Below are 12277 nucleotides of genomic sequence, written 5' to 3' on the forward strand. Positions count from 1 at the left end.
TAGGTCGGGCGGTCCGAATCGGCGGTGGTGATGGTGGTGAGAGAGCGAGTTAGGCGTGTTCGGCGTGGATGTAAGGCTGAGTGAATATGGGGATCGAGGCGGAGATGGAGTCGTCAACAGGCGCGATGGACTGGGACTGGAGGCTCGATCAACGATGCCCAGGGCTGTCTGGTAGTGTTGAAACGGGGGGCGTCGTGGCAGAAGTCGAGGCGATGAAACTTGTCGGCTGCCCCTTGGTGAGAACCCCCGTAGAGTGACGCAAAAGGAATGAATCGACGGGAGATGGGTTCTGGGTAAAGAGAGTGTAGTGATGCGATAAAACGATTGTGGGTGTCGACGATTGACGACGTGAAGCAGACAAACGAGAGGAGGCTCGGGCCCTGAGAGTGGATCGCAGTGAAGAGGACAGGAGAGTGCGCCCCAGTTAGGACAGGCAGGCATGCAACCAGGAGCAGGAGCCAGCCTTGGCAATTAGCCTGTGCCTGCGTCTGACTGCCGCCATCTTTAGCCCACCCGCCCTGTAACTTTGGACAGCGCATGCATCTAAATTGCGTCGCGCCTCTCCAGCTCCCCTCGCATCTCCTGCGCCAAAGTCTATCCTCGCGGTATTCACACATGCCTTCACGGCATGCATCCAGGGCCCTCGTGTGCGCGACAGCCTGTCACGACGTCGGCCCAGTTGGGCAAGGCGCCGGCCCACTAGTGCCAGGAACAGCGCCGCCATTGGCCGCTCGCTGTTTCATCCTTGCCGGGGGGCGGCAGGGGCAGTCGCAGGCTAACCCAGGACCGCGCGGTCAGGCACTAAAGCGACTCAAGCGCTCGGCCAGAGGGTGTCGCTGACGTTGCGATACTCAGGACGCGCACGATGCTTTTTTGCGATGGATGCCAGGTCGAGAACGTTCTCGCGCTCCACTACTGTGCTGTTGGGACTGCCTACCATCGTGGAAGGCGGGAGTGGGACGCGGCCACGGTCGAGTCGCGTCTCCTCCTGTGGAATCTCATTTAACTGACATCCGGAATCTGGAGCATGGAAGCCGTTGTCCGCTCTATCCGAAATGCGAACACCACAGTCTAGACATGCGCGGCCCGACACAATCGCGATGAAAGTTTTTAAAAAAAATACAAGGTGAGCATAGCGGACGTAGCATGCACTCTGGCCCGAGAAAAAGCAAGATGCACGAATCTCCATCGTGATTAAGCGGCCCAGTATCTCAACAGTGACCGTTGTGCCTCTACATCCAGCGCCACATACACAGAACCTCCAACGGCTGAATTAGACACATGTCAAAATGCTTGGGTAACCTGAGACACGAGCGGGACGCAGCCGCATCGTGCGAGCTCGTCCTAAGATTCATGCTCGTGTCAAGATTCCCCAGGTTTGTAGCAAGTAGCGCCAAGTCGCCGCCGGACTGCAGTGGTACCGGATTCCAAAGCCCCTCCGGCTTCGTGATGACGCGCTTAGTCATTCACGTCACGTGTATCTCCCACTTCCCGATCGGGACGCGAGCTCAGTGTTGAATGGAGCTTCACCAAGGGCTCCGATGACCAGCCACGCTTGATGCGCCGTCCGCCTGTTGCCTGCCGCCGAGCAGTGCAATCGCTCCAGTCTTCCTCCTCCCAGCACATATGGATCTCTGACGACCTCCTCACCGGCGCCCTCAATCGATTTTTCCTCAGTTCGTGCCCGCAACAGAAGCGCCATGGCAGCCACGTCCCGGGGCCATTGGAGGCCAGGAGGAGGGCAGCAAAGCGTCGAATGACCGTGTCAGCGGGTTTCCACCCCCAGGAAAACTTTGCGCCACTGTTCAATCTCGGTGCGCTTTTTGGCTTCCGCAGAAATGATCAACCCACTTGGAAATACGAAGCACCGTCTTTACGAACCCATGCAGAGCCATTGGCTTCGCGTACGTTACGCTGCTCATTCTTCACATGTACTCCGCTAACATTGACAGCAGCTCAGCATGTTCCAAGTTTGCCAATAACGCAACCCGACCGTACATCCACCGAGCACGCAGCTTCGACGACTACCACTTCTTCATTCGGCGCCCCATACCCTTTCTCGCAGAACACTTCGCAAGATAAATCGCAGAAACATCTGAGCAGATCAGGGGAATACACAGTCGATGCTCTGGATCCTGAGGCGCATTTTGACGACTTCAAGACAAGAATCGCAAACACTAGAACTTTGTCCAGTACCGAACGCGGCCGGCTACTACACCAGAGCTGGATATCATGTCGCCCAGCCACCAATATCGATTGGGTCTACAACGTCATGGTAATCAAGCATCTGACGAAAAACCGCTGGGATCACACGCGCATCTTTTCCAGCCTCAAGTTTTTCAATCTACCTCCCACGTACACGCCCGAAACTCTCGACCTCCTAAAGTGTCTGGAAACGTCCGGCGCGTATCTACCGCATGCTTCTCGTGTCCACCGGCGTGTATATTCAAAGATGATTGAAGCCGCTGCATCAGCTGCAGATTCAACGAGTTCATTACAAGATACCCAACTACTTACACTGATCCGGTCAGCCCTTCGCAGCTGTTCCTACGTCACTCAAGCCGGAAAAAGCGCTGTAGGCGACCTTTGCATACTTGCAGACAAAATCGAGGCTTCCAATTTGAGAAAGGCGATACGTTCTTTACTCGCCGATTTCGACAACGCAGAACAAAACGTCATGTTCATGATTGCACGCGCTTCTCACCATTATCTCTATGCTGTCGAGGAACTACTTTTCTTCCTACCTGAAGAACAACTCCAGTCGCTAGTTCCATCAGTGACTCGGTCTCTCATACAAGGCGCCAAGCGGAAGACACGATTGTCGGCTGAGACGTACTGGCACCGTGCGCGTGTATGGATGACAGTCCTTGGAAAACTTGACGCCCGATTCAATGCGCCCCGTTCCAATAGCACCTACACACACATCGCCTTCACCGAAGTGGCTGAGTATGTGTTCAAGAGCGAACATACGGGTACTACGCGGCCGCTTCTATTACTCTATGCTCTCGCGTTCCGTACGGCACAGCAGCCAGGCTATGGTGAGTACAAGGACAGCTGGTTACAGTGCGTACACGCCTACGCGGCCTCTGCACAGGAGCAGCAAGGCATACTGAGAATGGAAGACGAAGTGGTAAAGGTCTTTGAGCATATGCGGACGGGTTCCATTCGGTATGGGCCGATGATGAATATGGCTGTCCATATATTCACATCCCACGCCAATCTTCGGTCCCTGCGCAGGTTTCAATACCTTGTACAAAAGTATCGATTTCCACTACATAACATAAAGGCTATACAAACCCGTCTCGCCGCTGAGTTGCCCACTCTCCGACACCAACCAAACCTGCAGACACTCCAGGAGCGCGAACATCATGCGTCTACATTACGCGCATGTCAATACATCACCGATTCTCTCAACAAATTCGCCGGACCAAGTATCTCGACTACGCTTGTCAGCGATCAAGAAGAGATGGGAACCCTACAGGCCCGTCGAGAATTCGTCGCAATTCTGGACCGCGCCTCGGACTACCATGCGCTGCCGCCAGCCTACACCAACCTCACTGCTGACATGTCGTTCTCTCAGCGCACGGCTCTTATCCACCAATTAGCTCATCACTACTCCATCGCTACTACCCGTTCACACACCGCAACCTGGCGCTCCATCTACCAACTATACAACTATCTTGAGTCGTATTCCCTGCCAATCGGTCCTCTGTTTACCAAAGCTGTAGTCCGAGCTGCTATTATCCGGCCCATGATGGAGCACAGGTTCATCAGTGCAAGGAAATTGATCTGGGTGTGCCAACTCGTTGCCAGGACTGAAGGCGAAAAAGTAGCAAAGCAGATCGAAGGTGCTTTCTGGCGCTGGAGAGGGGACCTGATCAAGCATGCCAAGGAGGTGCATAATGCTGCTGGTGGTGATCGGGGGGCGAAGGCCATGGTGGGAAGGTTGAAACAGTTGAATCTATTGGGATCCAAGGATGATTAGATACTGTTGTGGAATGAAAGGCTAGTTGATTGCATATACCCTGTAGAAAGCACGTTGTTACAGACGACGGAGATGAACTTGGTGCTTGTACACATTCTGTACCAGCAAGCGGCATACATCGCGAAATTATACAATTATGTCCTATGTATTTGGATTTGACTAAACTTAGACTTCGGCTTAGGTGATGATCGCAGCCGTTTAGTCAGTGCAGGAAGCACATCGTTGGAGGTCGGCTGCTGATGCTCACGAGATCAAACCTTGGAAACATGCCCCACTTTGTCATAACTTTCATTGGGCCACTACTCTCCCCTCCTCCAAGCCCTTCATTGTAGCGCTGATCAACGCTGAGTACGACAATATCCTATGTAGATATTATGCGATGCGCTGAATACTAATCTTTGAGGTCATTTCGCACTTCCGCTTGCACCGACGTCATCGGACTGACCTTGGAACATATCCTCACGAACAACGCATTCGACTTGGATCATGCCTGTAATGCACAAAAGCACGAAGACATCAACTTTCCGGACTTCTTTCTGGTGATATTATATTGGTCGTCATCGGATTGTCTTCATCGCTCGAGACATAGCAGTCTTTTCTCCACGCAAACGCGAGATTAACTGCATCTGAGTACCTATTTACAGCACCTGAACAGCGACTCTCACAGTTGAAGCGATCGGCTAGCGCCTTGTGTCGATATGGACCGGAATATCTCCCCACCTAGGCCTACTATTGAACAACTACGACATGTTGTCAACAACTACCCCATCATCGACAACCACGCCCATAACCTTATCCTACCTCACCAAGCCGATACAATCCCCTTTGAAACCATAACCACGGAAGCTCAAGGAAGAGCTTTGCGAGACACCTTCAAATCACTGCCCCATTTACGAGCAGCTAAACAGCTACGCCGACTTTACGAATGTGGTGAGGATACAGACTGGGAGGACATCCTGGAACAGAGGGTTGAGTGGATCCGGAGCAACTCCGAACGATTGCATCAACGATGCTTCGAAAACGTGCACGCACTCCTCATCGATGACGGACTCGCTGGGCCGGAGAAAGTCTTTCCTTACGACTACCATGACCGTTATACCCAGGCACCCAGTAAGCGCATCGTGCGCATCGAGACGGTCGCTGAGCGCTTGATGGAGAATCTTGTGCGGGATGCATCAGAAGACGATCTGGGCAAGACCAAGTTTCTACCGCAGGTCTGGACGAATTTTACTGAAGACTTCGAGCGCGAGATCCAGGATGCGGTTGAAGACGACAACGTCGCCGGATTCAAATCTGTCATCTGTTACCGAACAGGTCTTGATATCGAACCAGAGTACGAAGAAGCTGCGAAGACAATTGGACACCCTTTCGAACGTTACGTGAAGAGTTGCATTCGCAAACGCAACTACCGTATCGAGAAGAAGCATCTCAACGACTATCTCGTGTTGCGCACACTAGAAATCCTGTCCGAGCAATTACCACATGCTGACTCTCTTGCGAAGCCATTCCAGCTACATACCGGACTTGGAGATAACGATATCAGCCTCCTCGAATCAAACCCAGCCTTCCTCCAACCACTGATCGAGAACTACCCTCAGGTGCCCTTTGTACTCCTGCATTCAGCGTATCCCTATACGCGCGAAGCGGGCTACCTAGCAACTGTATATCGACATGTGTACCTGGACATTGGCGAGGTCTTTCCGATGGTCAGTAGGGATGGTCAGACAGCGATCCTGCGTCAAGCCATGGAGCTTGTCCCTGGCAGCAAGCTCTTATATTCATCTGATGGCCATTGGTTCCCTGAGTCGTTTTGGCTTGCCAATTTACAGTTTCGCGAAGTTTGGTTCCAGGTGAGTTCGAGGAACGACAAACCGCCTACTTGCTCGTGCTAACGAATACAGCTGCTCACCGAATATATCCAGAAAGGCGACATAACCCCACACCAAGCTATTGGCATGACGAAAGACATCATGTTCAACAACTCCAACGTACTGTATGATCTGCGCTATGAAGCTATATTCGATGAGACAGTACAAGCGGATCCAAAACAACTTACCTACAATCCAAAGCCTACTGCGGCTTCACCTTATCAGTCTCCAGCGGTGACGCCAGCACCTGCTATGGTCATTCCCAACCGATTCTCAGCTTCCAGCACGCAAGCCAGTCGGTCAGTTTCTCCATATACGCAGCCGTCATTCCCTCCGCCGCCAAAGGTGCCGCATGTATACGACGTTCAGCTGTTCGAAGACTTTAGAGAAAGGAACCCCGCAGTGAAGTTCATTTACGTGCAATGGCTTGATTACATGGCCACGATCCGTAGTCGCATTGTTCCCATCAAGGAGTTCACACGCATGATAATCGAAGGAGAACGCATCGGCATATCACAGGGAAATACGGGCACTCTTCAAAATGATCGCCTTACCCCAGTTGTAAACACCACGGGCCAAATTTACGTCGAACCCGATCTACGTTCCCTCCGTGTCACCCACAACAAAGACCCCCTTCCCGCTGCAACAGTACTCAGCTACTGGCGCACAGAAGACGGATCTGCCCTTCCAGAAGACCCACGAAACAACCTGGAAATGCTCATCAACGATCTTCAATACAACTACGCGACGTCCCTTCTCATCGGGTTCGAAATAGAAGTCACATTCCTTTCGCGAAACCCCCCTTCCACTCCCACCAACCCTTTCCAAGCCGAACCCTACTCCCCTTTGACCAAAACCCATGCATGGGGCACTCTGACACCAGAACAATGGCTCCAACTCCCCTTCCTCAGCGAAATCGTCCTCGCACTCGAGGAAATGGGCATCGAAGTGCAACAATTTCACGCTGAATCAGGACCGGGACAGTACGAATTTGTGCTTCCACCCCACCCTCCTCTGCTCGCTATCGATACGCTTATCCAGGCCAGACAGGTTATTGCTCAGATAGCTAGTCTGCATGGACTGCGTGCCACGTTGCATCCTAAGCCTTTCGAGGGTATGGGAACGGCTGCCCACGCGCATGTTAGCTTGCACCCACCGGAGAGGGATATGCAGTTCTTCGTTGGGGGCGTGTTGAAGCATCTCCCTGCTATTTGCGCGTTCACCATGCCAGAGGAGGTCAGCTATGGACGTGTAGCAGACAACTCTTGGACAGGCGGATCATGGGTAAATCACTTTCTCTTAACCCCAAAAATAAACAACTGCATACTGACATGCATGCACAGGTAGCATGGGGCACCCAAAACCGCGAAACCCCACTCCGTCGCATCTCCCCCGGCCGCTGGGAACTCCGCTGTATCGACGGTCTAGCAAACATGTATTTCGCCCTTTCTGTCGTTCTCGCCGCCGGCCTCCTCGGTCTCGCCGCAAACGATCTTATCTTCCCGGAACAGGACGTCCAGGCCAATCCTGCGACTATGAACGAGCAGATGCGCGCTGCGGTTGGTATGACGAGGAAAATGCCTAGGAGCATGAAGGAAGCTGTGGAGGCGCTGAGAGAGGATGGCCCGCTCAATGAGGCGTTGGATCAGAAGTTTGTGCGGGCGTATCTGGAGATGAAGCGGGAGGAGACAAAGATGTTGGGGGACATGGGCGAGATTGAGCGGAGAGCGTTTTTAGTGGAGAGGTATTAAGGGCTGGGTTGTAGTTGCTGTCTAATCTGGATTATGATTTGTGTTCTTTGCTTTACATTGTATGGCTTCTGGAAGTATGTTGGTCTGAGAATGGGGCTTGAACCCTTTGAGTGAGGGGTGTATGTGAAATGGAGTCCTTTCTTGCTGACGACACAGAATAACATGACTGTAGCCTGCACCGCGGGCTGGTCCCCCAGTATCCACGTTACCATCTCGAAGGTACGGAATTGTCGAACCTTATAGAGCGCAACCCTTCTGCCACCACCCAAGCCATGCATATTCACTCTCATTGTACATCGTCACATGCAACCACCAAAGGAGTCAGCAAACTTTAGACAGTTCAAGGTCTCATTTCATTGCGCACCATACATACAACAGTATAGCAAAACTATTAGAATTTCACCTAAGCCAAAGAAAACCACACTACTCTTCCAGGCCACGCGTCCAAGACGGTGCCGGTGAGCCCAAGGGGAATAAGCGCGACCCACGCAAACTATGCAGGATAAATACAAGGTTGACCAATACCTTACAACAGGATCATAGCCATGCCAGAGGCGACGGCAGCAACAACGTACAGACCCATGCCGAAGGCACCGTTGGTGAAGTGGGGAGCGGACAGACCGGCGGCAGCACCGGCGGAGCCAGATGCGTCACCAGAGCTGGAAGCACCGGTGGCCTTGGCAGCAGCGCCGTTGACAGAGCCAGTGCCGTCGACGCCAGCGTCCTTGAGAAGCGAAGAGCAGCCGGAAGCAGTGGGGCTGGCAACAGCCTTCTTGGAAGTAGCCTGGCCCTTGAAGTCGCAACCACCGTTGACCTTCTTAGCGTAGGCGTTGAGAGCGAAGGAGAGCTGCTCGCGGCTGGAGCACATGCCGTAGACACCGTAAGGGCCAGCAGTGGCGTTCTTGTTGATACCCTGGCAGTACTCGCCGTCCTTCTCACCGCAGATGAAGCCGAACATCTTGCCGAAGTCCTCCTCCTCGGTGTCATCGGCGACTTGGCAGCTGAGAGTCTCCATCATGCACGAGCAGAGGTTGGCGTTGGCGACAGGTGGGAGGGGGTCAGACTCGGCCTCCCACTTGCCAGAAGTGACCTTGGGGCATGAGGCAGCAGCGGTGTTGCTGGGCTTGTACTCGGACATCTTGACACCGACGGGGGTGGCCTTGGCGATCTGCTTGGACAGGTTGTCAAAGTCATCGTTAGTCTCGACCTTGCCGCCCTTGACGGAAGCGAGACCTGATGAAGGTTAGAAGCGATTCGAATGACAAGATACAGGAAACTTACCGAACTTGTTCTCCTCCTCGAAGTACATGTAGACAATACCTCCAGACCAGACACCAGTCATTTGCTTGCCGTAGAGAGCGCCGACCTCAGTGAACTTGCGGGGACGAGGAGTGTTGCAACCGTACTCAGCGAAGAAGACGGGAACGTTGTACTTCTCAAAGTTCTTGGTCTGAACATCGAAACCGGACTCGGTGAACGAGGAGTCACCGCACCACGAGTAGATGTTGTAACCCCAGAAGTCAATAGCGCTGTCGGCGTCGCCGCAGTCGAAGTAGTTGGCCATGTTCTCACGGATGTCGGCATCGTCGTTGGTGGCGTATCCGACACCAATCTCACGGTAGTTCTTGCTCTTGATGTAGGCCTTGGTGTCACGGACAGCCGCCTTGACGAAAGCACTTGCAACAGTGTTGTTGGGCTGGTTGCTAACCTCGTTTCCGGCGAAGAAACCGAGGGTGTTGTCGTACTTCATCATCTCGTCAACGACGCTTGTGTAGCGGTCGTACAGCTCGACAGTCCAGCCGGGGTCGTCACGGTTGATCGACATTCCGGGCTCAGACAAGTCGGCTACAACGTAGATGCCCGCATCGGCGAGCTGGCTCATGCAGTCCTCATGGTCCTTCTTGGGGTCGATGGCGTACACACGAATGGTGTTGGTCTGAAGTTTCTTGAGCTGCTCAATGTCACGCTTGCATGCTGATGAGTCGGCAAGGGGGTCGGTGATGTCAATGTCGTCGGTCGAGGCAGCTGTGGAGTTGGAGTTGACTTCTTGTTGGTATGCGACACCCTTCATAAAACTGTGCGATGGTTAGCTTGGCTTTTCTTGAGTTCTTGGGTCTCTTACAATTGTTCACCACTGTTCTTTTGGAAGAATTTCTGGCCCTAGGCATTGTTAGACACGCAAGTCGCACTTGTCGCACGACATCATACCTTGATGACAATGGGGTCAACGGCGGCTTGAACGCCCGCGAGTAGGGCCGCAGTAGCGAAGATTCCACGCATCTTGGTAATAATAGTATAAGACGACTTCCAAGAGTAGTGGTGGTGTTGGCGAGAGCTTGGGTTGAATCGCCGAGAGTTGCGTTTAAAGAGTATAGAGAATGTGTTTAGGAAGGAACAATGAGATGAAGGAGTGTGGCGCAACAGCGAATGAGGCTGTATGCGAAAAATGAATTATTCAAGGACGTAAAGACGGACTGGTAAAACAGAAAAGTGAGTGTAGAAACGACTCTGAGGCACAACGAGTGAAGAAATGTAGGGTCAGTCAAGCATTCCAAGAGGGATCAGCGAGGGTTCACCTGTGCCCCTGATACTAGGCTTGTTTCGCATTCATGGCCCGAGCGCCTTCGAGACCATCATCTATTCTTCTACTGCATCAACACCGCAGGTAATATGGATGTTGGAAGTTGGAGACTACAGGTTCGGCTTTGCGGTTGTCAGCTTCTTTCACGATAATATTACCGAAGTTGTTGTCACATTTTAGGACTGTCAGCGCGGCGGGTAGTCAAGAGTCGCGATCTCGACGCGTACGTACACCCAATTTCGCACCCCACTGAGAGCCGCCTGAGCCCCACTGCGGATCACGTTGCTAAATTGAGTGGCGTCTCTGCAGATGTCACGGTATGTGTCCCGCGCAGTCCCGGTGCGCCGTGTTGGATTATACGAGAGAAGTTTGGAAGTCGAGACTGTTGGTCTTGGGGACGGATGTCGACGATTGCGATGGTCGTCGACGCTGGAGTGCACAGCCTCGTGCAGTCCCGGCGTGACCGCGGCACTTTAGGTTCGGAGGCACACGACACGCAGTTTGTGCAGCTGAAACTTAGTCGTAGGTGTGGCGAAGTCACTCGCGCCGGGAGGCGGCCAATGGAGCATGATGCGTTCACAGACAGATGCCGCTGATGCTGGTGTTCGCGCGTTTACGACTCGGCTCCAGACAGCCATTGGTCATCACAATGGTAAAGCAGGGCGATTCTTCGGGCCGGGAGCTGGCGTGCCCGAGGTGTTTGAGAATAATGCTTGCACACAATGGCAGCTGGTCAAAGAGGGTGCGCGATTATGTATTAATGAAGCTGTCAATGGGCTAAGAAAAGTGCGTGTAGAGGATTTGCATAGAGACGTAATCATGATCGGATTTGCTAGCCTGGGCTTAGGATGCAACTTGGACGCTCTGTAGCCGGCTCATTTGCCATGGTGTCGACGTTGGGAACCGGGCGGCCTAATATAGCTCACCAAGGCTGGGGCCCTGGTCGTCGGTTGAATTTGGCTGCGGTGAGGGATTCCGTCATCATGCGATCGCTTTTGATTCATGCACGACTCAGGAGAATCACGGCGCAGAGAGACAGCGGCTTTTGGGGTGAAGTAAACATACAGGCGGCAAAAGGATTGGACATGTTGAGCATGCGGTGTAGTCGGGTGTGATCAGGCTCAACAGAAGCATTAGCAGCGACTGGCGGCCGTCAGCCCCCTTTGGATTGCGACACCAAGCACCGTTGGCCATTTGATGAGCTAGGGCTAGGGCGTTGCGGAAGCGCGCCACGTCGCGATTGGATGTCAGATAAGAAACTTATCGTCGCTATCGCGGCCGGTCGAGCAGCGGGCGAAGCAAGCGGGACTGACTTGGTCTGCCGGGTCGCTAGTCGTGGTTTGATCAGCGCGGGCCTCACAACCGTGCGGTGCAGTCTTTGTTGGCCCATGGCTGGGAACAGTCGTGACGTGAGGGCAAGGCAAGCAGAGGCGGGGACGCAGAGGCAAAGAGCGATGCTGGAGGATCCAGCTGTCAGCCCAGTCACCCAGAGCACGCTGCATCCGAGCCGGGTGACGGCAAGCAGGGCGGTGGTGTTGTCTTTGTTGTTGGTGTATTCGGGAACCGGTATTATCGATATGCAAGCAGATCGCAGATCCCATGGTAGCTGGTTTCCTGGCCAGCGCTGTGCGGCATCCGCCAGAGCAGCGCGCAGAAGGCGCGCAGCAGATCGGAGCACCTGTTGCTCGAGTGAGCGCAGCGGAGCAGCTTTGTAGTGTGCATACGTCCATGATCTCCGGTGCCTTTTTTAGAGGGGCGACTCAATATCGGGACGTGAATGCTAGCGAAGGGGACCCATGCGCAGCGTCTCTGACGGCGTTAGGCTAGCTTGGCGGTCGTGCCTTTCATTTTCAGGGGAAGCTGCTAAAAAGCTCTTTGCCTGCCCTTCCGCATTCCACACCGTCGCTCACTCACCACCCTTCTTCTTCACGTGTCTGTTTTCTTCTACATTTCCTCTCGTTTCATTGCGTTGAGGTTGTGTAGCTTGGACGACCCGACTCGACTGCTCCCTCACCCGACCTGACGAGGAGAGCCGCTACCCGCCACTTCCACCAGCCTAATTCCCACTTTCGCCCCAGCAGCAGACAAGCGC

General features: G+C 53.5%; 3 protein-coding genes across 3 annotated transcripts; 2 read left to right on the top strand and 1 right to left on the bottom strand.

Annotated features, from left to right (window-relative positions):
* Positions 1-1476: 1476 nt before the first annotated feature.
* BKA58DRAFT_383702 (uncharacterized protein) lies at positions 1477-4287 on the top strand. Its single transcript, XM_046170200.1, has 2 exons — positions 1477-1904; positions 1956-4287. The coding sequence occupies exons 1-2, from the start codon at positions 1559-1561 to the stop codon at positions 3983-3985; spliced, it is 2376 nt and encodes a 791-aa protein (XP_046026804.1). The 5' UTR covers positions 1477-1558; the 3' UTR covers positions 3986-4287.
* A 47-nt stretch (positions 4288-4334) lies between these two features.
* On the top strand, positions 4335-7816 carry BKA58DRAFT_163052 (uncharacterized protein). The gene is made up of 3 exons (XM_046165009.1): positions 4335-5835; positions 5887-7137; positions 7197-7816. Exons 1-3 carry the CDS (start codon positions 4684-4686, stop codon positions 7602-7604), a joined length of 2811 nt encoding a protein of 936 aa, XP_046026805.1. The 5' UTR covers positions 4335-4683; the 3' UTR covers positions 7605-7816.
* Positions 7817-8012: 196 nt separating this feature from the next.
* Positions 8013-10079, bottom strand: BKA58DRAFT_163031 (Glucanosyltransferase-domain-containing protein). Its single transcript, XM_046165008.1, has 4 exons — positions 9813-10079; positions 9727-9764; positions 8886-9679; positions 8013-8837 (listed from the first exon to the last, which is right to left on the bottom strand). The coding sequence occupies exons 1-4, from the start codon at positions 9882-9884 to the stop codon at positions 8131-8133; spliced, it is 1611 nt and encodes a 536-aa protein (XP_046026806.1). The 5' UTR covers positions 9885-10079; the 3' UTR covers positions 8013-8130.
* Between the last annotated feature and the right edge of the window lie 2198 nt (positions 10080-12277).

Source organism: Alternaria rosae (genome assembly GCF_020736505.1).
Source record: "Alternaria rosae strain MPI-PUGE-AT-0040 chromosome Unknown BKA58scaffold_4, whole genome shotgun sequence".
Classification (NCBI taxonomy): domain Eukaryota; kingdom Fungi; phylum Ascomycota; class Dothideomycetes; order Pleosporales; family Pleosporaceae; genus Alternaria; species Alternaria rosae.

Coding starts and splice junctions, on each gene's coding strand:
- BKA58DRAFT_383702 (XM_046170200.1), top strand. CDS start 1,559: ATGCGCCGTCCGCCTGTTGCCTGCCGCCGAGCAGTGCAATCGCTCCAG. Junction 1,905..1,955: donor TGCAGAGCCATTGGCTTCGC/GTACGTTACGCT, acceptor CATTGACAGCAG/CTCAGCATGTTCCAAGTTTG.
- BKA58DRAFT_163052 (XM_046165009.1), top strand. CDS start 4,684: ATGGACCGGAATATCTCCCCACCTAGGCCTACTATTGAACAACTACGA. Junction 5,836..5,886: donor TTCGCGAAGTTTGGTTCCAG/GTGAGTTCGAGG, acceptor TAACGAATACAG/CTGCTCACCGAATATATCCA. Junction 7,138..7,196: donor CTTGGACAGGCGGATCATGG/GTAAATCACTTT, acceptor ATGCATGCACAG/GTAGCATGGGGCACCCAAAA.
- BKA58DRAFT_163031 (XM_046165008.1), bottom strand. CDS start 9,884: ATGCGTGGAATCTTCGCTACTGCGGCCCTACTCGCGGGCGTTCAAGCC. Junction 9,765..9,812: donor TTGACCCCATTGTCATCAAG/GTATGATGTCGT, acceptor AACAATGCCTAG/GGCCAGAAATTCTTCCAAAA. Junction 9,680..9,726: donor AAGAACAGTGGTGAACAATT/GTAAGAGACCCA, acceptor ACCATCGCACAG/TTTTATGAAGGGTGTCGCAT.